At 36.5% G+C, this 27,314-nt stretch overlaps 1 protein-coding gene, 2 non-coding genes and 1 pseudogene across 4 annotated transcripts in view; 3 read left to right on the top strand and 1 right to left on the bottom strand.

Moving 5' to 3' along the window:
• LOC146539330 (fibrillin-1-like) overlaps positions 1-5,915 on the top strand; it is a 48,882-nt gene extending 42,967 nt beyond the window's left edge. For both annotated transcript variants that reach the window (XM_085208089.1, XM_085208088.1), the window contains exons 41-47: positions 17-214; positions 808-916; positions 1,457-1,717; positions 2,282-2,574; positions 2,854-3,452; positions 3,711-3,801; positions 4,233-5,915. In XM_085208089.1, coding sequence (XP_085064215.1) covers positions 17-214; positions 808-916; positions 1,457-1,717; positions 2,282-2,574; positions 2,854-3,452; positions 3,711-3,801; positions 4,233-4,612 — 1,931 coding nt within the window. In that variant the 3' untranslated portion in view covers positions 4,613-5,915. The remainder of the gene's footprint in view (positions 1-16; positions 215-807; positions 917-1,456; positions 1,718-2,281; positions 2,575-2,853; positions 3,453-3,710; positions 3,802-4,232) is intronic.
• A 172-nt stretch (positions 5,916-6,087) lies between these two features.
• LOC146539329 (solute carrier family 25 member 3 pseudogene) lies at positions 6,088-7,445 on the top strand (annotated as a pseudogene).
• A 2,622-nt stretch (positions 7,446-10,067) lies between these two features.
• Positions 10,068-10,149, top strand: TRNAS-GCU (transfer RNA serine (anticodon GCU)). The gene has a single exon. It is a non-coding gene; the product is annotated as a tRNA-Ser (tRNA).
• A 15,302-nt stretch (positions 10,150-25,451) lies between these two features.
• Positions 25,452-25,522, bottom strand: TRNAS-GCU (transfer RNA serine (anticodon GCU)). Its single transcript has one exon. It is a non-coding gene; the product is annotated as a tRNA-Ser (tRNA).
• Between the last annotated feature and the right edge of the window lie 1,792 nt (positions 25,523-27,314).

The raw sequence follows: 27,314 nt of genomic DNA, 5'->3' as shown, positions 1-27,314 counted from the left end.
TATGATATGTTGGCAGGCTACCGTCGCACGTCGGCGCCGCACGACGCGCCCGACGCGTGCGAGGACATCGACGAGTGCGCGGAGGGCGCGGACGGGGGCAGCGCGGGGAGCGAGGGGCGGTGCGCGCCCGGGGTGTGCATCAACACAGACGGCGGGTACGTCTGCGACTGCGACGCTGGCTACGAGCCCAGCGAGGACGGCCGAACTTGTATTGGTGAGTTGAACACATATACACACATACACACACAAATAAATTACACTTACTTCTTATTTGGCTTCACGCTGTATCCCAAGCGGCATAGTCAGAGAGTCTACATACCTCCTTCGCCTCGTCCACTGTCATTAACCTTTTCATACATGCCCTCCGGGGCGTCCTGCCACTCTGTGTATCTCTCTCTTCATGGTGGATTCGATCGGCTTAGCTGACTCTGCGTATCCTATGAAGAGATCGCATCTCCACAACATTCAACTTTCTTTCATTCTGTAAATTACATATGATATTAAATATAAATTGTAAACTACTAATTAGATCGTTGTTTGAAGTTTGAAGTTTGATAGGTACTCCATTTTTAGTAAAGAAATATAATTAACTTATTCATTCATTAATTCGTTAAGTGACTAAAATATTTTCATTTCCTTGTTCAGGTGACAACACTACGGTGTTTAATTCTGCTATATAACACATTATGTTTTAGAAATGCAGGAGTTCTTAGGGAACAGAGTGTCTCTTAATACTACGTTCCTTCTGCTACCTCGCTATACGGAAAATAGTGTGAAATGCATATAGTATGTATTGTATAATTGCAGACCGTCGCACGGGGCAGTGCCACCGCTCGCTGGTGGCGGGCCAGTGCGTGCCGGAGCCGTGGCCGCGCGCGCCCGCCAGTACGCCCGCGCCGCCCACGCAACTCACCAAGTACGATACATTTATATATTGTTTTTGTTAAGTATGAATTGAATTAAATTCTTGGAATATGGCGTTTCGAGAAAGTATGAAATTAAAATGATCATTTTGTCAATGTCATTTAGTTCAATCACTTTAAATGAATTAATTATCTTCTTTTTGGCATAACATAATTGGTTGAGTTCCGTTTCAAGTTTCAAGTTCTCTCAATCATAAGGCATGAAATAAGAAAATACATTTTCACAATTATAAACAGCACGTGTAGATAGCATGTAATCTATGGTAAAAAGAAAAAAGGCATTGCGTACTGAATGTTGGAGTTCGTCACCGAAAAAATGTAACTGTAAATTTAAATAAATATTTAATTTCCTCGAGCGGGGATCGAACCTACAACCAGTCGCGTTTACAGTCATACTTAGTGACCCTGCGCCACAACTGGCCTCAAGAGATATAACGTAAACCAAATAAAACTCCAAATACTATACATAACTATACTATTATTATATCCATTAAATTTTAGGTAGTTGACCCATAAATAAATGAACTTTTCAGAGCTCAATGTTGTTGTACACTGGGCGTCGCTTGGGGACCTGAATGTGAACTATGTCCCGCGCCAGGAAGTCCTGAACGTATACAACTATGCGTTCGTTCTCCACTCATACCTGGTGGCGGTATAGGCGGGGGCAGTATAGGCGGGGGTATGATAGGTGGCGGGGATTCAAGTCTGCTACCAGATATATATGGTGATGTGGATGAATGTGCCGCCATGCCGGAGCTCTGTGCGCCTGGACGATGTGTTAATACTATTGGGAGGTTAGTATTTGAGCACATTATGTCTTGGCTACTTTTAAGTTGGGCATTTTGAATTTTTATGGTTCATTTGCAAAGATAATAATCAAAAGTTTTAAAATCAAATCTGTAAATTATCTACAGATAACTTTAAGGCTGCTATGACTATTAAAATTTTTAAATCACATGTGTACATATATGTTGGCGAAAAAGGCGTAATAGATATTAAAAAACCAGTAGAACCTCCGACCATGTCGGCCAAATTAATTGATTAATTATGAATTTATTCTCAACATTTCAATAAATTATTACCAACGCCGACATATATACATATCTTTTTATCTCTCTTACATGATATCTATAACATTTTTTACACTATAATTATATTTTATTTTGAGAATTACATCTGTTCTCATTTACTTTTACTGTTTTAATTAATATTATAAGAAACTCATTTGTTACAGGAATAATTTCTATATAGTTAGTTTATTATTTTTACTCTCACTTGTCACATTGCAACAAATAATTAAAATTAGTAGGAATAAAAAAAATTATAGGGAATTGAATGACTAAAATGATATGATGTAGCTTCCGCTGCGTATGCGGCCGCGGCTACAAGGCGGCGGGCGACGTGTGCCTCGACGTGGACGAGTGCCTCGCACGGCCCGGACCCTGCGACCAGCTGTGCCGCAACACGGACGGCTCCTACCAGTGCATCTGCCGTGTCGGCTACGAGCTCGACGAGGACGGCGCCAACTGCCGCGATGTGGACGAGTGCTCGCGCGGGACGCACACCTGCCAGCAAACCTGCACCAACACGGAGGGGTCTTTTGAATGTGATTGCAATGAAGGCTATGAGAAACGCGGTGATGCTTGTGTTGGTGAGTGGACATATGGTTTTTTTATTTGATTAGTCTGATAGGAACTTTATGTTGACGGAACATAGATCTCCCCACTTTCCAGCTCAAATTATTCTGATTACCAGAATAACGCGCTTCGTCTTTTTACTATGAAGAGGAAATAAAAAACATAATTATATTTAATTACTCCCGAGTGCAAATCGAACCTGAAAGTATCGCATTCACAACGAGACGTTACACTGTGTGTGTTTTGAAAACGTATTATTTTGCTGGCTCATATTAACCGTACAATTTATGCAGATATCAACGAGTGCCATGAAGAGGGTCTGTGTCCGCCGCCCGGCAAGTGCGTCAACTTGCTCGGTTCCTACCGCTGCGTGTGTCCCCGCGGGTTCCGCCTCGACCTTTCCTCCACGCGCTGCCTCGACCGCGACGAGTGCGCCGACGGGCTCTGCCAGACGCCCTGCCGTAACCGCGCGGGCGGCTACCGCTGCGAATGCCCGCCCGGAAGCGCGCGCGCCCCCGACGGTGGCTGCACACCGACTGACGCCTGCGCGCCCGCGCCCTGCGGTGCCGCGCCGTGCTTCCCGCTGGGCGGCGCCTACCGCTGCGGCTGCCCCGCCGGCTACGGCTGGGACGCGGCGCACGCCGTGTGCCTGCAGCTGGCGGGCGGCTGCGCGTCGGCCAGTTGCCTGTTTGGATGCCAGGCGGCCGGCGACAGCTACCAGTGTGGGTGCCCCGCCGGCTACCAGCTGGTGGGCGCGGGCCACTGCCTCACGGCACTGGACGGCGCGCTTGCTCCCGACGACATCGGCGCCGCGCCCGTCTTCCCGCTGCAGGACCAGTACCGTCTTGGGGGCACAGATCTTATTTCAACTGAAGGATGCTTCAGTTGCAAGGTAATATCAGTTTGGTTTTTGTTATAATTAAATAGAAAATTAGATTATTTACATTTATGCTTATATTTTTTAAATATGTATGTTTTTAGGAAGGAGCTAAGGATAAGGCATTATCACTACAGTAACATAACTGCTTCATTGATATTTTTTGTGACGTTTAATATTCTGTCCTTGCCCCTATTTTCTATCTGTGCTAATCATTGTAGTAAAAATATAACTGTTGTTTTTATTTATTTTCCTTACAAAAAAAATTTTCAGATAAACGGACGTCGACGAAGAACTCCCGAAGAAGGTATAATTTATGCGAACGGAACCACAATAGTCAGAAAACGCAGAAGACGTAGCAGAAGTAAGTATTTTATAGCACAATATTTGTGCGCTTAGCACCGATCAGGCCAAAATGCCAAATAGGCAAAAGTATTTGACACAAAAAACTTTGATCTTGAAGGTTAGAAAAAAATGTTCTAAACTTTTATGAGGAGAATAATGTAAATACATAGAAAATCGTTACATTTTGTAATATAAAAGATGATTGTAACAGTGATTACTTTAATTCTGAGATAGTTAATAATGTTGTAACATATATTTACATGCAATACCTTTTTTGCAACACATTTGTATTACCGATGTGTTTGACTTCTTCAATTGTCTCACTGCAATAAAGTATATTACCTCAGTAGGTATTCAATGTGCCACTACATACGATAAAATCATCCAAATAGGCCGATCACGGAGTATTCGTTGCAAGTCTAAAAAAAATTAAATGTGTATATTATCCAGGACGGCGCTCACTCCTAGAACCGGAAGCAGAACTTATAGTAGTAACTGCAACACCAAAACAAACCTGGGGACGGGCGCCGCTACTGCGCCTACTACCCGCTTCGGACACCGGCCGCGCTCACTATAGGGTAGCGTACGGCGACCCCGCCGGGGACTTCGTGCTCTCGCGGCGCGACGGCACGTGGGCGCTGCGACTGAGGAGACATCTACGGAAAGATGAAACACTTGAGAAGCAGTTAGAGTTAGAGGCGCGGGTAGTGACCCCCGGTTCGGCCCGTAGTCGTCGCCACGCCGTCGACGCGCCGCCCCCGCTCCGTCTGTACGTGTCGGTGCGCGTGGCGCCGCATGTGCGTGTCCCTGCGCGGTCCACGCGCGACTGACGTGTGAGTGAGCGATGACGTTGTGTTTTTTTTAATTATTTTTTTTTAACTCACGGCTGCGACTGTTGTATGATTGGTATATATTATGTATATGGTGTTATATAAATATATTTTAATTTTAATGAAACAATAAAGACAAACTGTATTTTTTATGTTATGTTTAAATATTATTCTAAATATGTTCCGCTTAAAATATAAATTGTATTTTTTGATATAATTTAAAATAACTAGCTGGTAAGGTCAATAATACGTAAATTTTATAACGCCATATACATAGCGATATTCAGATTAATCGATCAAATTTGGATGTTTCGAAAAAAACATAAAATCGATGTTTTTTTACTATTTCGCTCTATTCACATCACTGCCATATTAAATTCGAGTTAATTCGCGACGCACTGCCATATTAATATTTTTATGTTATAAATATATGTATTTGAGAGACGCTTTGTCTCATTACAGTGTTCAATGGCTTATAACGATGAGGTGGTTTCTAATGAGTATGCGATACGAAGACCGACAATTCCTTTTTTTATATGTAATTTTAAAAAATACGAATAACATTAAAACAGTGGAGTTTCGATTTTTATTAATGTCTCAATGGTTCATTTGAAAGTATAACTACAATTTCACTGTTGTAAGTTTAATTTTCATCACATACTCCTAATTAAACCATATAATTTGCACATAATTGACATATATCGGCAAGTTAATATCGATTTTCTTAATAGTCGCATATTCGAATAGATATCGAATCGTCATTCGATTCGAAGACAGTATTAATTGTGTGAGATGGATGCATAATACATAGTGTAGATATTACGAACTTAACTAACAACATGCTAATAATAATTAATTTTTATTATTATATACGATTCTAATAACTTTAATATATTTATAATACGGCTACACTTTTACTTTATATTAAAAAGTTTTAACCTATAGCTGTTCCTTTGTTAATATAATCGATGTTGTTAGCTAAGTGACGATCTTCCGATTACGATAATCGATTTTTATATTTCTCTCGACTTTAATCGATGTTTTCACTTTTTTTTTAATATAATATCGCCATTTTTAGTGCCAGTGTATAGAATTAAGTCTCGAAATAATGTTTATTTAAAAATTATTTATTTTATATCTCCAACGACAGCGATTTGGTGTTTCGCAATAGATTTTGTTTTATTTTGTAAATATGTGCATACGAGGATTGATATTCGATATATTGTTCGTTATATAACAATGTTTTAACTTAGATCGTAAGTTGAATTTTTAATTTAAACAAATAAACAAATTTTTAAAACAATATTTTGTTTATTTATCTTCTCTTTTTGCTGTTTTATGCTTAATACAGAGTACTATATCCTAAATATTTTTCTTATCAATGTTATGGACTCAGTATTGGAATATAATGTATTGTATCTTTTGTATAATGTAATGAAAAAAAAATGGAAGTAACCTGTAGCTTTATTATTTTCATCTCTTCGCTCAGGCAACAAGGCAAAGTTCCGCCACTCAACATGCAATGCCTCAAGAATTCGGCCAAAAATGAGAACCGGGGTGTCGAACGTGAAGCTATAAAAACTACATATATTTTAAAGTTAAGGTCCATGATTGAGATGAAACAAGTAATTCTCGCATCGTATACAACTTACTTTCAAAGACACCACCGCTCATCATATTTAAATAAAAAAATATTTTCGATTCTATCAACGCGCTGTCATCTGTCATGTCGTGTTGACTTATCTGCTTTTTCGAAAACACAATGGCTTCCTTCTTTCTTCTTTCCAAAGGTTTTCTTTTTTGAATATCTCATAATAAAACTATAAATAATTTAATTATATAAAAGGTTAAAAAGTGGTCGGTAAAAAGAAACAATGGCGAAAAAAGGTCAGGAGGAGTTTTCATGTGAGATGTTCAGCAACAAGTTCTTCATGCTGTGCGCAGCGGGCGGCGCCGTCGCGTGCGGCAGCACGCACACACTGCTCACGCCCCTTGACCTGGTCAAGTGTCGGCTCCAGGTCGACCCCGCTAAGTACAAGTCCATATTTAAAGGCTTCTCGATCTCCTTGAGTGAAGGAGGAGTCAGTAACATAGTGAAAGGCTGGGCGCCCACGTTTATAGGTTACACTTTTCAAGGGTCAGCCAAATTTGCCGGCTACGAATATTTTAAATATAAATATAGCACCCTCGTTGATGAGGAAAGTGCATTTTTGTATAGAACGTACTTATACTTGGCCGCGGCGGCCTCGGCGGAGTTCGTGGCAGATATATTTCTAGCGCCCTTTGAGGCCGCCAAAGTTAGGATGCAGACCACGCCAGGTTACACATCGCAGTTGAGGAAGGCGATGCCGCACATGATGTCCACTGAAGGGTTCGGCGTGTTTTACAAGGGTATAACACCGCTGTGGGGTCGGCAGGTGCCTTACACTATGATGAAGTTTACATCTTTCGAGAAAACTGTGGAATATTTGTACGCTAACGTGGTCCCTAAGCCAAGAGATCAGTGCACTAAGGGAGAACAATTGATAGTAACGTTCGCGGCGGGCTACATCGCGGGCGTGCTCTGCGCGATCGTGTCGCACCCCTCCGACACCATCGTGTCGAAGCTCAATAAGGATCCGAGCGCTTCAATCGGCGGTATTATATCTGAAGTCGGCATGCTCGGGATCTGGCGCGGTCTCGTGGCTCGTATCATCATGATAGGCACCTTGACAGGTCTGCAATGGTTCATCTACGATGCCTTTAAAGTGTACACCCTAATGCCTCGACCTCCCCCCGCCGAGATGCCGGAGTCTCTCAGAAAGAAATTAGCTGCGAAGAAATAGTCTACACAATTCATATAATGATCGTTGTAAAGTTTAAATGTTGTTGTTTTTATCACAATAAATATAAATTTTAAATATTATATTTTTTTTTTCTAATCTACTGTCAAGTTGTATATTATAATAAGCACGAGGAGCTTCGACCCCTGGTCACTTCGCTCGTCAAGTCCCCGGTTCATGAAATATTTCATTTCCTTGAGTGAGTTTGGAACCTACAGACGTACACTCGTTACGACTAGCCTCTCACAGTGTCTGCAAACAAAACCTTTCATATAAATTCAATAAGCTATAAAGTTAGATTTGGAGAGGCGTATGTACATTGTACCCGGTTCCCGGTATCCGGGCACGTCCTCCACCGACATTTCCTGCGAGCATAGCAGACGTGGCTCGGAGCAGGTCGGCGCGGATAGTTGGATGGTTGCGGCGTGCCTGCGTCCAGCTTTCCTGCATATTTGGCATCGCAGCTATGCACTCATATGTTGGTACGTCATAAAATGTTCAAATTCCATGTTATTCGTTTCTTTTCGAGATATATGTTGCAAAAGATTTTTTAAAATTTAATTTTAAGATATGTGTTCATGTGGAATTCGGAATAATCAATTAAAATCAATATTACAAAATTATTTTATACAAATATTAAAGTGATTCCTTTAAGAATATAATTTTTATCGAATCTTAAATGAAGCCAAAAGAGGGAATTATGGCGGAAAATATTTATAAGAAAATAGTTTAAATTGAACCAGCAATTTTGGTAACTAGTAATAAAATTGTAAATCGAGCTACATTTTAAATTCTTATATATTTTCAATACGACAAATACTGCACGTGGACTTTCCCTTTAATTATGTTTCAGCTGCCATTTTACATTAAAATAGTTCCCTTCAACAATAACACTTCAGCATTAAGCAATAGTTACAAGACAAAATATGTAAGTACATAACTTACACCCTATAACGCGTAGCAACCTCTAAGAAAGCGAGGATATTAACTCTTGTCCCTTTCCGGGATAGTAATAACAGTAATATGGGGATTTGTCCTTACATTTCGTCCGGGACTCGGTACCCAAAGGTTTGACCTTCGGTGGAAGCTCAGTGTTTTATAAGTGGCCACCTTGGATTTGTTTTGGGGCACTCACTACGCGTACATTATGTTTGAGTGGACCCTTTTCAGTGGTCGTTATGCGACGGATGTTGCTAGAGCAAATAAGTTTTAGTTTTCAGTAAATACAATTTTAATGTATAAGAAAAAAAATCTTTGTTTATACATTTGTTTGTTTATATTTAGACGTCTCTTATAATAATTTTGTAATCAGAGAGAATCTTGTTGTAAACCTGTTATCGCCAGTAATTTTAATTTAGAAAACTAAGACAACTCCGAGACCGCCGTAGTCCAGAAACATCTAGATCATAATATTAGAATTATAAATATTTTTAACTAGATTTTAATTTTTTTTTTCATTTTAATTAAATGGATTACATTCAAACATTTCAATATTTGTATAATTATTCGTTTACATATTCAACAATGGGTATTTACCTTATTTTTATATACCTATTAAGGGAATTAATTAAGGGAAGCCAAATTAACTCTTTAATAGTTTCGGGTCTCGGGATAAGATTATAAACCGTAAAACCCTATCTCGTGTAGAAATGTCCATAAAACTAACTACTTTTTTATGTTATTAGATATATTTATTGGCCAATTAACCAATTATGATGACTAGACGCTCTCGAAATGACCAAGCATTTATTTTTTAAATTTGGTTATATTGCTAGTGATAAACCGTGAAGCAAAAACCATCTCCCGCATATAGTGAACGTGAAATGGAGAATATAGTGACACTCAGTTCTCAAGTTTAAAAAAAAGTCAATTCTTTCAGTAAATTAATTCTTGTTTCTAAATTTATCTATGCATTTGTTACATTGTTCACACACGTACCATATATACGACTACTATTAACATATATACGACATACATTTACATTATAACATCAGACAACAAACAGTTTGTAATTAAATAATTAAATTCGCGATTTACTCTAAATCTATTCGTTAATAATACATTTGAACTCAGAATTAACTTTAAATGTGTACAGTATTTAATACCATCGTGGCTCTGTCACCAGGTGTTCAACTGAACATAGCTAACACGAGTACACGAGTTCAAATTCTTTTAATTTTTTTAAGTATCGATGGTTCATATAGTTCATATTTTTTTCAGCATCATCACCAAAAGACCGGAATAGTATTGCTATTTTAATATAATTATATTAAATTAATAATATTTAATGTTTACTAAAAAACAAATGTTAGTTGATGTTATTGTATTACTCTACCTGTGTAGCTTATGTGCTATTCTGATACACAAGCTATAATAGTGTAAGGTTTCATCTAAATCCGTTCAGTAATTTTTGCGTTAAACAAACATTCATCCTCAGAAATTTTCACGTTTATAATATCAATACGCTACTAAAGCGTTACAAGTTAGTCAATCAAGAATGTAAATATAAATATTTTATTGATCGGAATCGAATTCATAACTATCGTCTTAATTTCAATAGAATATCATATATCAATATATTTATCTATATAGTTTTTAGAATGTACTTTTATAATTGAGCACCTCGAGCACGGGACGAGGTGGCCGAGTGGTTAAGGCGTTGGACTGCTAATCCAATGTGCTCTGCACGCGTGGGTTCGAATCCCATCCTCGTCGATTCTTTTTATAGCTTATAATTATATAAAAGTATTTATAATTTGTACATTTTATATATTTTTTGTAATATTTCTATTTACATACATTTTTTACTTCATTTTAAAAATTTCACAAAGTATGTTTTATTGTTTTTCAAAATAAACAGTCTAAACAGCAGGTAACGGAAGTGTTTCTATGAGAACGGAGTATCGTAACACTGTGTTCCCAAGTTCTCTCTGCCTACGATCCTATGTGCGGGAAACTATGTGAAGTTGAAAAACAATTAAAACAAATTTGTTATCAATAATTTATTTTTATCGTTAAATGCTTTGTTACAAAAGATAAGATTTCATTTAAAAATGTTTTTGTGGCTTTATGTCGAGAAGCGAAGAGTTTGAAAAAATAATTACTAAAACCGGTTTACATTAGTTGTGTTTCGATGCCTTCTTTTATTAGTAAATGTATGTATGTAAAACTTGGATTATTTCTGTTATATAAATAATAAAAAAGTACTATATCGTGTTAAACCACTGCTCTCTACTTTCCCTAAAATTCCGCAAAAACTCAACGTTGCACTTCGTCTAATAGGACGTGGATTTGAAAATAAATGAATCATTCGTTCCCCCGAATGCGAGTCGAATCCACAACCGTCGCGCACTCAGCCAGAAGTTGTAACTACCAAATTAAACGGTACCAAATTACAGTACGGTCGTCGAGTTGTGGCCGTCCTGTTTTTTAAACGTTTGGATATTGTTGCAATATTCAAAATAATTCTTATAAAGAAAAAAAATTATCTCAACTCTATCCAATCCAATCCATCTTCAGTTAAGTCCAGGGCGACCACGACTGTTAGACTGTACTATAGGTAGGTAAGTAGAGTTGGTACTCCGTTGAAACGTAAAACTGTGAGTAATGACAGTGAATTATGCCTTCTGTGTTTTATGCTCTGGGCTTGTCGTTTTACTTCCTTTTGTATGGAGCTGCCTTGTGTTCTTTATCAAGGTTTGTGTATCAAATAGGATTCTATGTACTCATTGGATTTGAGGTCGTTGTGTGAAAGCGATAGTTATGGGCTCGATTCTCGTTCGGGGCAATTAAATATTTGTATTTCTTCGCCGTCGAAAGAAGATAGATTGGTCTTAAAATTATATTAAATCTCGAGGAAATAAAATATTTATTTAAACTTATATTTATATTTCTTTGCTCTGGTGTCGAGGCACAGCAGGCAGGTGTTGAGTTCCGCCACTCAACACGCAAACCGCAATGCCTACAGAATTCAGCGGAAAATGGAGAACGAGGTGTCCTAACATTCGATTCCCTCTGCCTACCCTGCTGTGAGCGGGATACAGCGTGAAGCTGATAAAAAGAACAGCACACAATATGTATACAATAAATAAAAGAAAATTAAAAATAAAAATTAGACCAAGTTAAATGTTCTTGAAATTTGGCTTTTCTCTTTGATAAAATTTGAACAAAGTTATTCCCGAGCAAGAAATAATCGAATCAAAACAGGCTGCTGATAAACAGTTTAAGGAAGGCTGAAATTTGCTCCAAATTGGTCCTTTGGTGCGATCTCGTGTGTGAAATTGTATTGTTGTCGTGGAGAGTTCCCGACTACCGTTGCTTCTTCGCGGAGACGCGTTTTGTAAGTTTTTACGAAACTCTATGTAAATTTTAGGTTCATTGTTAAATTAAATTTTTATATTTAACGCATAGCAGAAGGAATTTGGTGTTAAGACTCTACTCCCGATTTCCCGACCGATGTTTGAGACATTGCGTGTTGAGTAACGGGACTCAAAGTTGCGCTTTGTTTACCAGAGCAGTAAAATAAAAACGACTCAAATATACTCCACCACCACGTCTCCACGTCCCACGGCGCCAGCTCGGCATCTAATGGTAAAATATAAATTCATTTTTACAATTCATTATTACCATTGTAGTAGATACTCATTTTATAATAAGTAAATAACATATCTCTATGATACCATGCATATGCATGCTGGAGCCCCCGCGCCGACACCTCTCCTGGCCTCTTCTTATATATATCCATAGATATACTTGTATATTCTTGAACCGACAACTATTAGCATAACGCATGGATACAAAAGTATGTAAAATCGTGTATGAATTTCAATCCACCTCTCAATAAAGAGTTTGCTTAACAAAGCAACACAAAGTTTTTTATCGGCAGACAATCATTATAACAGTGCGATTCTTTGGAGCGGCTCTCATCCGAGAAATTCGTCTATTGTCTCTGCAGGGAGTGGAGCTGTGAAGCCAACGAACAGCTACAAGTTGGGGAGGTGGCATGATGGCTTACATTTTGAATTATATATTAAGTTTAGTTAAGTAAATGTTTAGACAAAATTACATGAACGGATTTTGAAAAATGTTTTTTATTTCATAAAAGCATTTTTTATCAGCAAATATTTTCACAATAATTTCTTAGTAGGCACTAAACCAACTGTTCCTGACCATAATCGCGACGGCTACGAGTTTTTCCGTTTTGGTGACAAAGTGCCGCATTCCGCCACTCCACACGCAAATTTCTCAAAAATTACGCAGCAATTCTTCAAATGGTGAACGTAGTGTCTTCACACTACGTATCTTATGACTGCTACAGGCACAGGATATGTAGTGTGAAGACTTAACATCGTGATACTATTATTTATTTTCGTTCGTAGTTTTTAACAAACAGTTTCTTCTACGACTAATCTAATCTGAGGGCTTCGATGGTCTCTCAAAGACCGCTTTGTTGGCAGATGAAAAAGCGGTGATTGGAAATGTCATTTTCCCAGCAGATGCAGATGAGATGGCACTGCAGTGCACTATGCACCGTGCACGCTCCTCTCTGAGAGCCTCACACGCTACGATACACTGATAGCTTTGAATGCATGGAGTTTTATCAAACGGTTATTTACTGATACACACTAGGGCAGGATAGGATGGGAGTGTTGGGTAGATTAGATTAGTTGTTCTTTTGTTTTAAAAGATGAGTGCATTTTTGGGTCAATTTAGGATTTTTAGAAAAGAGATTATTCTATATTATCAAAGCAAATTGCGGAAACACATGCATGGTAGAAAATAAAGACCCCAAGCGTATGAATAGATTTTGGGAGCTGGGTAGTCTATTTAACGAGATCCTCCTCGTCCAAAGAGTATACTCGTATTACATAACGTTAGTTGTTTCGATGTAACCCATTGTATCTGCGGTCAGAATTAGAATATACTCGTATCACGTGTCATACACGTTTTTAATTATTTTTGATCCTTTGATCGCAGAAAGGAATCTTCAATTCCACTTCTAAATATCATTATTAGATAAGAAATTATTATTAAATTAACTTTTAGGTAAGCGTGAATGGCCCTTTTAAAATATTTTACAATTAGATACATTGTGAAGAAGGGGGGTATGGGGGGACCTCAGTTGCCGTTTATGAACACAGTATAACTGGAGAAACTTTTGGTAAAATGCATGACCCCCGAAGGACATGTATGTATGAAGAGGTCGATGACAGTAGACGAGGCGAAAGAAGTATGTAGAATTTGTAGCGTTTGTCGGTGCTTTCTCTCTGGCTATCCTGCTAGCAATAAGAAGTCTTAAATTCAATTTAAAGACTTTGCGTAATGAGTGGCGGAACTGAACGCCGCATTGAACTAAAGCATGAAGCTGAAAAATATACAAAAGATAAAAAACATAAAAAAATGTTATAAACGTGTATGTTTATTTCTTAAGATGGTAACGATGAAAGAGGATGTGAAGTAGTGAGACGTGGACCGCCGCAATAAATTAATACTCGTAGCTAGAGTATTCTTAAATAAGGCATAGATTTCATATGTGACAATATATTTGTTTTTTATTTTTTTACTTCTATTTAGGGGCAGTGGTGGTGCAGTAGCACAAGCGTGTGGTGTGGGTTCGATTTCCCCTCGGGGAATAAAATATTTAATATTATCATTTTCGTCGCTCTGGTAACGAAGTAAAGCCCGGTGTTGTTTTTTGCAACATAACACGCAATGCCTCAGGTATTCGGTGGAAAGTGGGAAACAAAAGTATTATGGGGAAATGAAAATATGTATATTAATGGGGAACGCAGTATCTTAACACTAGGTCCCATTGCCCACCCTGTGATATACGGGATACCTACAGAGTGAAGCTAAAAAAAAAGATATTGTTTTTAGGCAAAAAACATTTTACACCTATTTTCTAAAATTATATAGATATAAAATATATTAAACATATCCTGTCCTGACTCTAAGCACACAAGTATATTACAAGAGGCAAAATGAACTGTATTTAGAGACGACTTCAAGTACTAAACGTATACTCCTGTACTCCGCAAAGACGAATGAATTGCTGCGGTACTTGTACGGTATCGGTTGAGGTTTAAATGTTTTCCTTTTTATATTCGAATATATTATATATAACTATTTACCTATAAGAAATAGCGTGTGGCTGTAAAAGTGACGGGTGTGGGTTCGATCCTTACAGAGGCAATAAAATATTTTCATTTCTTCACTTCAAACACACAAATGAACGTGCAAATTCAAATTAAAATAATGTATACTAAGTAGATATTATATTTTCATGAAATTATCAAAAGTATAACTTTACTTCATTGCATTATTATACTAATTCAGAGAAACTAACCTAAAGTTCAACACTTACAAAGAAAATAATCGATAATTTTTATTCGTCTTTTTCATTCGATATAAAATTTCATATCACCGGAACGTCCAATGCCATATTATGGCAAGTAGAGCTCCATCTACCCAATGGTACACCACCATTCTCATTTTACAATATAATCGAATGTTTTAGAGGAAATCAATAGATCAAGGCGTGGATAAGTACTTTAATATCGTACCCTCGTCAAACCTTCATATTGGCTTCGGTAACACCTACCCTTTATGTCTTTTGCCCACAGCCTCCGTCGCAAGCGATTCTGATATTTATGATACACTTATATAATCTATATTCCTATATTACCAGGTTATGATGTAATTTTACCGTATTGTCGATACAAAACTACTATTAGTGCAAAACCAAGTCTAATTTTCTAAGCACAAAGCCATGAAATCGCTTGCAGTTGGAAATGTTGGAAAATTTAGTTTGTGGAAACCATTTAACACGTGCTTTGTCGGAGCAGTGATCAAGTGAGCCGTTAATGATTAAACAAATGAATGAGATTGATAACAAGACAATGCGGCGGGACGCCTGCCGCCAGGTGTCTCACGTCTTATGTCTGATGTCTGATAGTCGAGGTCTGAGGATGCAGTGGGATTGTAGATAGTGTCGCCGCTAAATTGTTTACTTGCTTGTATCAATGTTCATCTGACGTATTACTTCGTCGTGTGTTCAAAGGATTCTACTACATTCTATTGTAGTTCTCTCAATTGTTGGATTTGTGGAATTTGTTGTAACATATTTGGGAACAATAGAGTTGGTTCCATTAACAAAGGTTATTTTTAAAAAGAAAAGATCACATCGTGGATCCAGAAATATGAATCAAGACTTACAATACAAATAAAAGAAAAAAAAGTTTCTTTTTTTTAAAGTGCAAATAGTTATTTACACACACAAAAAAAATATCTGGTTAGTTTTTGTTTGTCCGGATTAATCTTTCCGGGTTTAGGAGCAACATATAGGCTACTTTTTTAAACGAATTGTGTAAAAGCAGGAGGTTATCAATTCCACTATATTTTTTTATTTTTGTTATCTCAGAATTTTGGACTAGTTGAACCGATTTTGTTGCGACATCAATTGAATATGACTATGTTCACTATTTAGATTTAAGACAATCAATGCTTAAAACTTTGAAACATCAATTGTGATTGAAATACTCTAACTCGGACCAAGTAAAAGCATATTTTTAGTATGTGATAAAAATGTTTTAGCGTGTGGGTGGCGACTGTGGGCGCCATCCATCAGTTGGGGGCTTTAGTTAAATTGGAAAGCCTTAATTTTATTATGTTCTTTGATCGATGGAGCGAACCGCAAACAAGACCAGTTTTAGTATATAAACAACTGAAGATTTGATGAGAGTGATTTATATAAACTTTTATACAAATCTAGAGCAGTTTTATTACTACAAGCTTATTCTTGTGATTTTTCTGTGGTCCAACGGAAATAACGATATAGGTATGATATAATAAGTATGACCCACAAATACATTGGGTTATATGGAAATGATAAGCGAGATGTAATAGATACAGCCCAGCTTAGGTCTTCACGATAAATGGACTATCCAACATAGCAAAACAATTTTTCAAATACGAACCAGTGCTTCCTTAGATTGGCGCGTCTAACCAAAAAAATAAATATTAATATAGATGATCGTATAATTTATACGCAGCGCCATCTTTGGAAATGAAGGACACCTTTAATCAAATGCTGTTTTGGGGCCCAATAGAAAGTAATGTTTTGAATTTTGGTAAAAGTGGAGAACGTGTCTTGTGTCTTGTCAAAATGTGACACTAGATACTAGATTTTTAAATGTTACACTAAATTCTCTCTGACTACTCTCCTGTGCAGGATAGCGTGAAACTGTAACAAATATATAGATAGTAATTTAGCTCTAAAAACTTTGAATAAAGCCACAAAATTAAAATGGAAGTTTACCAACTCAGTGAACTATATAATTAAAATGCTTCGTCCGAGCCAGCACCTCGTTCCTCGCTTAACCAGGTTCCATTCGACATCAATCGCGTTGTAAAGTAATTAAAAGGCGGCCAAATTTCATTTCGTTCTCTTCAAACTTCGCAAACGGCGTAAAACTTAAGAACTAAATGGAGTTTTTCTCCATTAGTAAAAAGATTAATGAAATAAGTAACTACGTACTTCTGGAATGACAAGTGGTTTTGGATTTTTTTAAATATGCGAGAGATTTTTTTGTGGTGTGTGTGTTTTTTTTTTATTTGAGGGGGTTTATTTAGAATTTTCTGGATTACTGCAATAGTTTTGGTATCAGCTTAACACAACTTTTTCTTTATTTTAACGACTATTAAAACCACCTCATACCATCTAATAATTATAAAAAATAGAGAATTTCTTCGTCGTTGGTTTACGCCACTAAACACGCAATGCCTCTTTCGGTGGGAAATGGGGAACAGAAGTGTCTGGATGGGAACGGAGTATCATAATACTAGGTTATACTAGGTTTTTAAATTCCCTAGACAGCGTGAAGCTAAAAACAAATCTTAGTCTCATTACTTTGGTCACTTAAAAAAAACCGTTTAAAATTTAGCTTTAACAAGAAATATTTTCTTTTTTATTCATCAGTTATTCGTAACCGATCCTAATCTGCTGAGTAAAACCAGTTTAACGTCGACCAAATTTAGTAGCAATTTAGGAACTCTTTAACAAAATTTAATAGACGTCGCTCCAGCAGCGAGTACAGTTCGCCGATATTGCGGTTGCGGCAAAAATTCCGCCAAATTTCGAATAGAATGAAACATGTTTTGTAATTCTCGCTACATTCGGGGCATAAATTTTAAAACAGCATCTTCGTAATTCCGAATAATTTATTACTAACACGAATGGCTGTTCTGTAACGGCGTGCAGCGACAAAGACGAGTGAGTGCTAAATTAATTTGTGAATGCTTGTGGTGTGATTTGAAGCGATCTAATATATATATATATATATATATATATATATATATTATTTTCACGATTTATCCCGCATTAGCAGGGTACGCAGAGAGGGCCTCTTCGCTTAAATGTGGAACAGTGTGTGTTGAGTGGTGCAACTTAATGCCTAATCGTCACGTCAGTCCATCAGATGCCGCTGTGTTGTTTGAATCTAGCACAATTATATCGTCGAGTTTTTTTCTATAACATTTTGGAGCGTGACTATAAAAGTAAGTTTACATTTCTCACTTTGCGTTCTCTTCTCAATCGGTGGTAGTTGTTACATCATATAGGTTACACGCTGAAGCATCACTTCTTAAAAAATATTAGAAGTTCAATTCTTTGATGTAAGAGATCAAAATACTATACAAAAGAAAATTATTTTTTTACGCTATAAGAAACCCCACTCCGGATCTTCATCGGAAAGGTTCCTCGGTAATAAGATTATGTATCTAGTGTTTCTAATTAATTACCATTGTGTGGTGGTTGCCAGAGAAATCGTAAAAGGTCGATAATTAATTCTCAAATAATGTATGGAATTGTTGTTATGTTGTATGGAGGTTGGTATTGTTGTTGAGGAGAGGGAATCAAAAGGAGACTCTCCGTCTGACACACACTGCATAAATTTCGAGACATTTGCCTGTTTAGTGGCGGAACTCTACGGCGCACTTTAGCTTTTATTATATCGACGAAATGAAAACAATTCATTCCTCCAAATGGGAATTGAACTATTGATTATGTGTTCACGTTATTAAAAAAAAGAATGAACCTTTTGTAAATTAGTTATTCTAACGGTAAGATATAAATTTCGCCATTGACCTCACACAACTTAATGGCAAAAACAATATATTCTGCCTACCCTGCCTACCCTGCCTACCCTGCCTACCTTGTTATATGGAAAAAGATTGTAAACAGTTTATTGAGGAAGTGCAGAACAACAGCTATTTATTGGCAGTCGTAGACTAAAGATTTGATAGAGTTAGTAAACAAATATATAACAACCTTAGCTTCAAACTAAGGTTATTGTAAAACCATTATACTTAATTTTGTGTGAAAATAATTTTTAATATTTTTTTTGTTGCATTCCATTTTTTATTTTAATTCAATCAGTGCTCCGTTTCGGTTGTATCAAGCGAAGCTGAAGGCGAACAATAATAGAATTGCTAAGCACACAGTTCTATTCCACACGAGTACGAGTCGAGGCTGACTTACTGCTATCGGGACTTCCCCCATAAATCCCATAGACATTGTAACGCGTTCAGATAAGACGGCAAAACAGAGATAACGTTGCGTCGATTGATCGTCAATGAGTGGAAATTCATTTATTTGCTAAAACAGTGGTGGGTAGCGAAGGAAAATCAACCTTAAATCTAGGTATCTAAGTTGTAATTTTGGAAATGATAAGATAGTTAAGCTACGGTTTCGTTGTACAAATTTATTTTCATTAATCACTATTTTTCTTAACAAAAAAAAATATAAGAGAAAAGGAGGCTTCAATTTCAATTTTCTCACCAATTTATCGATTCGCTTCCCTCGACAAAAAAACAACGATTAATAGACAACGATAAATCTTGATTTCACATTGCTATGTAAAATCACTAATAGTGTCTTTATGTTATGTGAGACAAATAGAACATTTTCGATGTCCGTATAATTATTTGGAATATTTTTTACGGACCGAGATTCCAACCCGCACCACTCGTTAATAATAATATACAAAGCCAAGTAAGCTTTATTTATAAATTCATAATTTAAGAAGTTTTATACTTATTGATTCTTATCTATATATTCTTGGTGCGAAAATAAAAATTTCTGCCACGAAATAGATTTGTCAATCCAAGAATATAACGTTGTATCAACGTCAGAAATTAATTTAACTTTTCAAATGACTTGAGCAAACTTCTTCAAAAGTTTCTGGTAAAGGCGGTTAAATATACAATTATATGTTATTTTGCTGATACGTCAATTAGTTTCGGAATATAGTTTGGTAAGTTGTTAGTGTTTTATGTTCCAAGGTTGTAGTTAATATGAGGTATATAATTATTAATTATTATTAATATATAGTTAAATATAAACTTTGAGTAAGTATTATAAGTTATATTGCAGTAAAAACATTTTCCCGTTTGCATTTGTATGTATTTATGTGTAAAAAGAAGACCTTTAATGCAGTTGATAGAGACACCTGAAAAACTTAATTTCTGCTCTTTACTTTATGTCGAGGCGCAGGGGCACTTGTGACTGTAACACGACGGTTGTGGGTTGGCGAAAATGAAATATTAAATATTTTTTATTTCCTCGTTCTAGTAACGCAAAGAACAGAGTTGAGTCCCGGCACTCAACCCAAAATGTCTGTTCTAGAAAAATTTAGCTGAAAGTGGGGAACGGAAGTGTCTTAATGGGAATGGAGTGTCCTAACATTAGTCTTTTTAGTCGCGGAATACAGCGTGAAGTTAAAAAAAGGACACTTTAGTCTAGTTGCTGGAAAAAGTTTAACATTGTGATTTTTCTAACGAGGCAAGGGAACGCTTTCCTCTTGCTGAGCACTGAGTGTTAAATTTACAATCTTTCCATAATGGTGATGGCACCACTGGTCGCATTATCATAAACCCAGGTATTCCCTACAGAATTGTCTCAACAAAGAAACCAGCCCTTATTAGAAGGAAGCACATAATTTGTGACCGCTATCGACACGTAGATAAAACCGTTCGATTTGGCGCGACTTTAATTTCTTTCCCGGCGATAAATGGTATATTTATATCCTTTTCTTTTGCCTGAAGAAGGAAAAGGATGCAAAATTCTTTGAGACAAAGAATCCGGGGTGTTGAGGCAAAATAAAAAAGTACAGAAGTAAAAACCAATAAGTTGCTCTCAGGTCAATTGTCAATTGCGCGCAGTCTTTATCTTGAGCGTTTAAAACGATTTGGTTAAGGTGAGATTGGAATAGACGTTGCCTGGGATGGGATGCTGCAATGGACCACTTTTTGTGTTCTTTATTGGATTTAATATTGAGAAGTTCCAGAGTATTCTCACTATTCTGTTTTTATTTTGTTTTCATTCTGTTGGCTAACTGCTAGGTGTTGCGATAATTGCTATTTTTTCTTTGGGCTTGTTTTTCTGTTAGAAAAACTTGTATAAAAATATATTAAAAGAAATTTACACTGAGAAGAAAGTCAGTGGAAGTATCATAAGCTATTTGCATAATTAATATAAATGTAGTTACGAGTATAAAAATCATATTAATCGGTCATAAATAACTAATGAAGTGCCATATTTAAAAAAAAAACACAAAATTATTTATTTATTCCTAATAATAGGTTTTCTCTGTTTAATGATAAAAACACCCGAAATGCACAACCAAATTAAGAAAATACCATGCCTGTATTTAATCACACATAAAACATTTATGTAGATTTTCTCGTATATGAGAAGCATATTTGTATTTGGTTAGACGAGTTAAGATGTCAGTTCCATGTCATTTCAAGTGAGCACAACACATAGCTCAAGGCTGTATAAACTATAGATAGAGACTATAGAGAGTACAAACACTCTACGGTCTCCCTGCCAATGCACCGCATGCATTCATAATTGAGTGTGATCAAGAATATCCAATTTGCAAGAACATCGTGGGCCAAACAAAGCGACTGGTTAAATTTCTAGTGACGGGAAATGACCGCTTCGTGTGAGTTAGGTTCGTTAGTTCTGTTACACTGTTTGTTTTAAATAGTGCCTAAGTTTTATAGTATTTTAGTTTGATTTTTTTTAATTAAAAGTATTGGCTTGCCAAAAATGTTCAATTTTCCAAAGGAGATAATATAAAAGTATAAAATATATAGACATAATAAAGCATTTTTTTTGCCGTATAGCAATGTAGGTAGAGGAAAACTAGTACCAACACCGTTGCACTCCGTTCCCCATTTTCGGCCAAATTTTCGAGATATTGTGAGTTGATTGGCGGAGCACAACGCCTAGCTTCATTTATCAAAGTGGGGAAATGAAAATAAATTAAATATAATCCTATATCTTATAAAACAAAGTCGCTTTTTGTGTCTGTCTGAACTTTCTAACTCTTCTTCTTCTAAACCACCCAACGGATTTGGATGCGGTTTTCACCATTAGGTCCAGTATTTCTCAGGGAAGGTTTATATATAGTTTATTATTTGTACATTCTTATGTAAATTAACATAAATACGATAAATGTGTATAAAGTCCTACCCGCTGAGACACTTTGGCGCATGCGCTGCTTTAATGGTAAATACTACATGAAAAAAATGTACTGGAGTATTGTTCCTCTTAATAAGATCTATAAAAAAGTCCGCGATGGCATATTCGTATCTTTTAAGAATAACGTGTAGTGATCATATTTCTGTCCAAAAATAGTAATTTCAATATATTTTTTATTGTGAGGGATATTTTTCCATAATGGTATTAATCCTTATCCTTTAAAATACTTTATTAAATTTCTACGTTAAACGAAGATAAAATTTGCTTTTTAAACTATTTCGAAATTGGGAATAGTTTTAGAGAAAAACGCATTTAATTATTGATACATCACGCCGTTGACACATCAGCTGTATCGAGTCAAGTTTCACTTATCCCTTACTCTCAGCATATAAATAAGTATATTAGTTACGTTGGCCATTTAATGTAGATCAAAACTGTCTTTTCTGTTTTTCATTTTAATAAGTACTTTAGAAGTTGTTATAATATCAAAAAATCCTTGCTGCGAAACGCGCCTCGCGACGTTATGCTTATACAAGCGAGTCCGCCGCGCCCGCCTGCCTTACACGCATCGGTGGTTCAGTAGTAGAATGCTCGCCTGCCACGCGGGCAGCCCGGGTTCAATTCCCGGCCGATGCATTCTATTTAATTTTATTAAGCAAGCACTACGTGGCTGCCTGTGAGGCAGCCACGTAGTGCTTGCTTTTCATCAGAGACAGAATACCCTCTTCAGCATTAACCCCAAGCTCGAAAAAAAAAACCCGCCTGCCTTTATAGCAATGAAGATTTAGATGCGTTTGCACGTATTGGATAATTCGAGTTGAATGTATTATTTAATGTCATTTAACTATCTAAAAATAGTAATTTAAATATATTTTAATAAGTACTTGAAAAGATTAGTAGCACAGATTTAAAATTACGGTACCTACTAAAAAATCCTTGCTGTGTAAAACAATTGGAAAATCCTTATTGAAACTACGAAAATGTGGGTTGCATTAGGGTTTAATTAATTTTCACATTATCTTAAGTGATTTGCAAACATACATTATATGAATAATCCAGTAGTAAAAGCGGGCGAAGCCGCAATAGGGTCGCTAGTAATAAATAATATATTAATTAATTATTCGCTCTTTCGAACCTACAACCGCATTGTTTATCCAAATACAAACGTATCACATTTAAAAAGCGATATGTCACACTAAGGATAGACGAATAAGAACCCGCACCTATTGGAAACCGTCCATGTAATAATAATATAAGCTGCAGAGTCCGGTGTTGCGGCCGGCGCTACCTGCCAGCCCCGCTTTAGTGTAAGATACCTGCGGTCAGAGAGACATGGACCAAAGTGTTTGGACCAACACAGAGGAAATGTTACATTCTGACTTTTGGATATAATAGAATTCTTTATTAGATATTCTAGCTGCCAGTTTATGTAATAAGACAAAGCGCGGCTGTGGCCTACAGTAGTAGTAGCTTATACATTAGAATATAAAATAATGGTGTGGTGTCGTGGGACACCAGGTAGGAACGAAGTTCCTTCGGCTAATGTAGAATCGACACTAATTGCAAAAAAAGTCGTGCTCAATTTTATGTAGGTTTTCTTGATTTTTCTCTTAAATTTTGCTGATTAGTTTTTATTTAAGTACAAGAAAGTATTTAGGAAGTTCAATATTTTAGGAAATAATAAATTACTTAAAATAAAAAAACATCGTAATTCAAATTATCAACTAAAAAAAGAAAGAGGGAGAAAGAGAAAGGTATTATACATTACTCGTCTGTGTATGCGACTGTCGCGCCTGCGCACGTCTCATTTAACGGTTTTATTCCACGCATTTTTCTTACGGTTTTACTATCACATTTTTTTCAGTTCGGTCACGCAGCGAAATCCCTATCCCTTCCAAGCCTGCCGTAAGGAACTTCGTTCCAATAATATGTTTTAAAATGTATGTACAAATTTTGTATAATTGGCCTATAATATAAAAATAAGTAGAAGCTGGCGAAGCCGCGTGTGGAGAGCTAGTATAATATAAAACGAAGCAATTATTCCAAAGGAAACATTCTCAGTTGCATCTCGGTTTTAAGTTTAAGTCAGTGTATAACTGTAGTTGCTTACATCACAATTTATCGTCGTAACAAGCGCCAGATACTGTTCTGACACTATAAATCTAAACCTAAGACTGGGTATTAGTGGAAATTGTATTGTTCACGACGCTACGCAACTCCTACGAAGTGAAGCGAAATTGACACTAAATTGTGCTAAATTAGCTTTAAATTTACTATTTGTTATAGTGAAGTGAATTTAAGAAAGGCTAGTCGGCGCCCGCTGCTTTGTTTGCGTCAGCTGTAAGACGTGACGAGATAACCCCGTTTTTTCTCTCCTAAAGCCGGTTGGCTACATGGCTACATGTTTTTTAGCTTTACACTGTACCATGCTACTGTATGCATTGCACTGTAGCATGGTAGGCAAAGGGACCCCGGGAACCTAGTGTTAAGTCACTCCGTTCAAATTAAGATACTTTGCGCAGTGTTTTTAAATGGCCAAAAATTGTGAGAGCCCTTCGCTTCGCACTATTACTCAAACACAAGGTGCGTGGAGGAAATTTCGTGTCAAAACACTTTGTTTTACACTTGTCGCCTAATTAGCTTTAGCTTTGTCTGGTACATCGGCGAAAGAAAAATAAAAATGGGTGGGATTGAATCTACAACTATCGCATTTATTGTTAAAGAAAAAATTATACTCGCATCTTCTTCCATATCTTCCTAAATCTTCACTTTTTATTTGTTAACTCGTGCTTAAAAAATCTAACATACTAGTAGCATGTTTTATTTCAGTTCCAGCTTCATGCTGTATCTCGGCCATAGAATGGTAGGCAGAGAGAACCTGGCTTTAAGAGGCCACCATAACGCCGACCTTTTACCTTGGTATCAGAGCGAAGAAATGAAAATATTCATAAACTAGCGACTCCTCTTTACTACTGGATTATTCATATCAAGTACGTTTGCAAAGCACTTAAGATAATGTGAAAATTAATTAAACTCTAATGCAACCCGCATTTTCGTAGTTTCAATAAGGATTTTGAGAATTGTTTTACACAGCAAGGATTTTTTAGTAGGTGCCGTAATGTTAAATCTGTGCTACTAATCTACGTACTTACTTACTTAAATGTACTTATTAAAATATATTTAAATGACTATTTATAGATAGTTAAATGACTATTTTCAAACGGAAGAAATTATAAACAACATCCAAGCTACTAATAACTACTATAAAAAATATGAAACTAAATATATCGCGCTTAAATAATACATTCAACTCCAATTATCCAATACGTGCAAACGCATCTAAATTTTCGTTGCTATAAAGGCAGGCGGGTTTTTTTTCGAGCTTGTGGTTAATGCTGAAGAGGGTATTCTGATGCAAGCCCTGATGAAAAGCAAGCACTACGTGGCTGCCTGTGAGGAAAATTAAATAGAATGCATCGGCCGGGAATCGAACCCGGGCCGCCCGCGTAGCAGCCGAGCATTCTACCACTGAACCACTGATGCGTGTAAGGCAGGCGGGCGCGGCGGAAGGTTTCACAGCAAGGATTTTTTGATATTGTAACAACTTCTAAAGTACTCATTAAGATGAAAAACAGTAAGAGACAGTTTTGGTCTACATTAAATGGCCAACGTAACTAATATACTTATTTATATGCTGAGAGTAAGGGATAAGTGAAACTTGACTCGACACAGCTAGAAGAAGAAGAGTTAGAAACAACAGGCAGACACGAAAAGCGACTTTGTTTTATAAGATATAGGATAGGATAGGATAGGATATTAATTCATTCTTTTGAGTGGGGATCGAACTCAAAACCGTCGTGTTACAGTAACATCTTTGTACCCCTGCACTACGATGGCCTGAATTCTATTTAATTTCCAAAAACACTATATTTATTTGAATTAAGAGAATACTCTTAAAATGTAATTATTAAGAGTTCTTAATTTTCAAGATAAAGAACAATGCACGGAATTCTTATTACAACTGGTCTCGAATGCTTTCCATTGCTTATGTTTACACAGACTTGGTTGTACACTTGTAGTTAGTTTTATTCAACAAATATTTTCTATGAAAATACATACAAATATTTTCATAGAAATTGTTTTATTTTTATCATATTATAATGAAGTGTTATAATTTATTACATTTAAATTTTCCCGTTTTGGCAACGACGCAAAGTGTGGCGCTGAGTTCCGCCATTTAAGACGCAATGCTTCACGCATTCGGCGGAACTTAGGGAAGTCTTAATGTAAACGGATTGTAACACTAGGTTCCCAGGTTCCCTCTGCCTATTTTGCTGCGCAAATATAACATAAAGCTAAAAAAATATTTAATATTGTTTATATTTTCAGGTATATATAATATTTTTATGAAAAGTGGAACTTGACAGGTTGTCTTTGCTTCCGCGTTGCAAGATTCGAAGAAGATGGATTCGAGACGAAGATTATGAAATAGTTAAATAGTGTAAAGCCTAATGTTTATTTATGCAATTCAAGTTTTAGTTTTTCCTATGAACATATAAACTACTAAACAAAATAAAAGTATATGTAATACAGGGTGCTCCGACGCGGTGTTTCGAGCCACGCTTGTATAAATTGAAATTGTCATGCACACGAGTGACGCCGTAGCTTTTTATCGACGAGTTTTAAGCGCTACGTGAACCGCTTTTACTCGACAGGGTTGTTTGAAAAGTTTCAAAAGAACATGTGTAACAATTTTATTGTATTTTTCCCTAAGTTATTTTAATAAAATAATTTTTAAAGAAATTACGTGCATTATACAGAGTGGAATTGTCAGCACCACTTTAAATGAAACCACAGTTTTAACTACTCTATAAAAGCCTAATATAATTCGGAAAAAAAATATTTCCCAAAAATAAAAAAGTTATTTTTTCAAACAAAATAAATAATAAAATTATCGTTTTAAAATAAAACGCCATTTGTAAAGTATAACATAGGCACGCACACACTTACCTATCAAATCGGAAACGTCGCACACGTATGTGTGCGTCACAGGAAATACAGTATGGATAAAAATCGTGAAATGAAAAAAAAATCCTACGTCCAAACTGTTGAGGTACCTTGATTAATTTCTTAGGTGTGGATTTGAAATATATTACCATACATGCAGTTTCAATAAAAGAAGCGCTGCCTCTTCCACCCTGTATATTAAATATACGAAAAATTTAATTGTTTTAAGCTACAAATAGTAAAAGAAAGGTTATATTTATGCACTAAGCTCGAGTTTTAGCAACCCTAGTTCCACTTCGAGCTTTTAAGGCCATTTTACAAGTTTCCG

This window comes from Heliconius melpomene, chromosome 4, assembly GCF_056956725.1.
Source record: "Heliconius melpomene rosina isolate 202511_hmr_F chromosome 4, ASM5695672v1, whole genome shotgun sequence".
Taxonomy (NCBI): Eukaryota; Metazoa; Arthropoda; class Insecta; order Lepidoptera; family Nymphalidae; genus Heliconius; species Heliconius melpomene.
The sequence above is the reverse complement of the archived record's forward strand: the minus strand, read 5'-3'. Positions and strand labels throughout refer to the sequence as shown.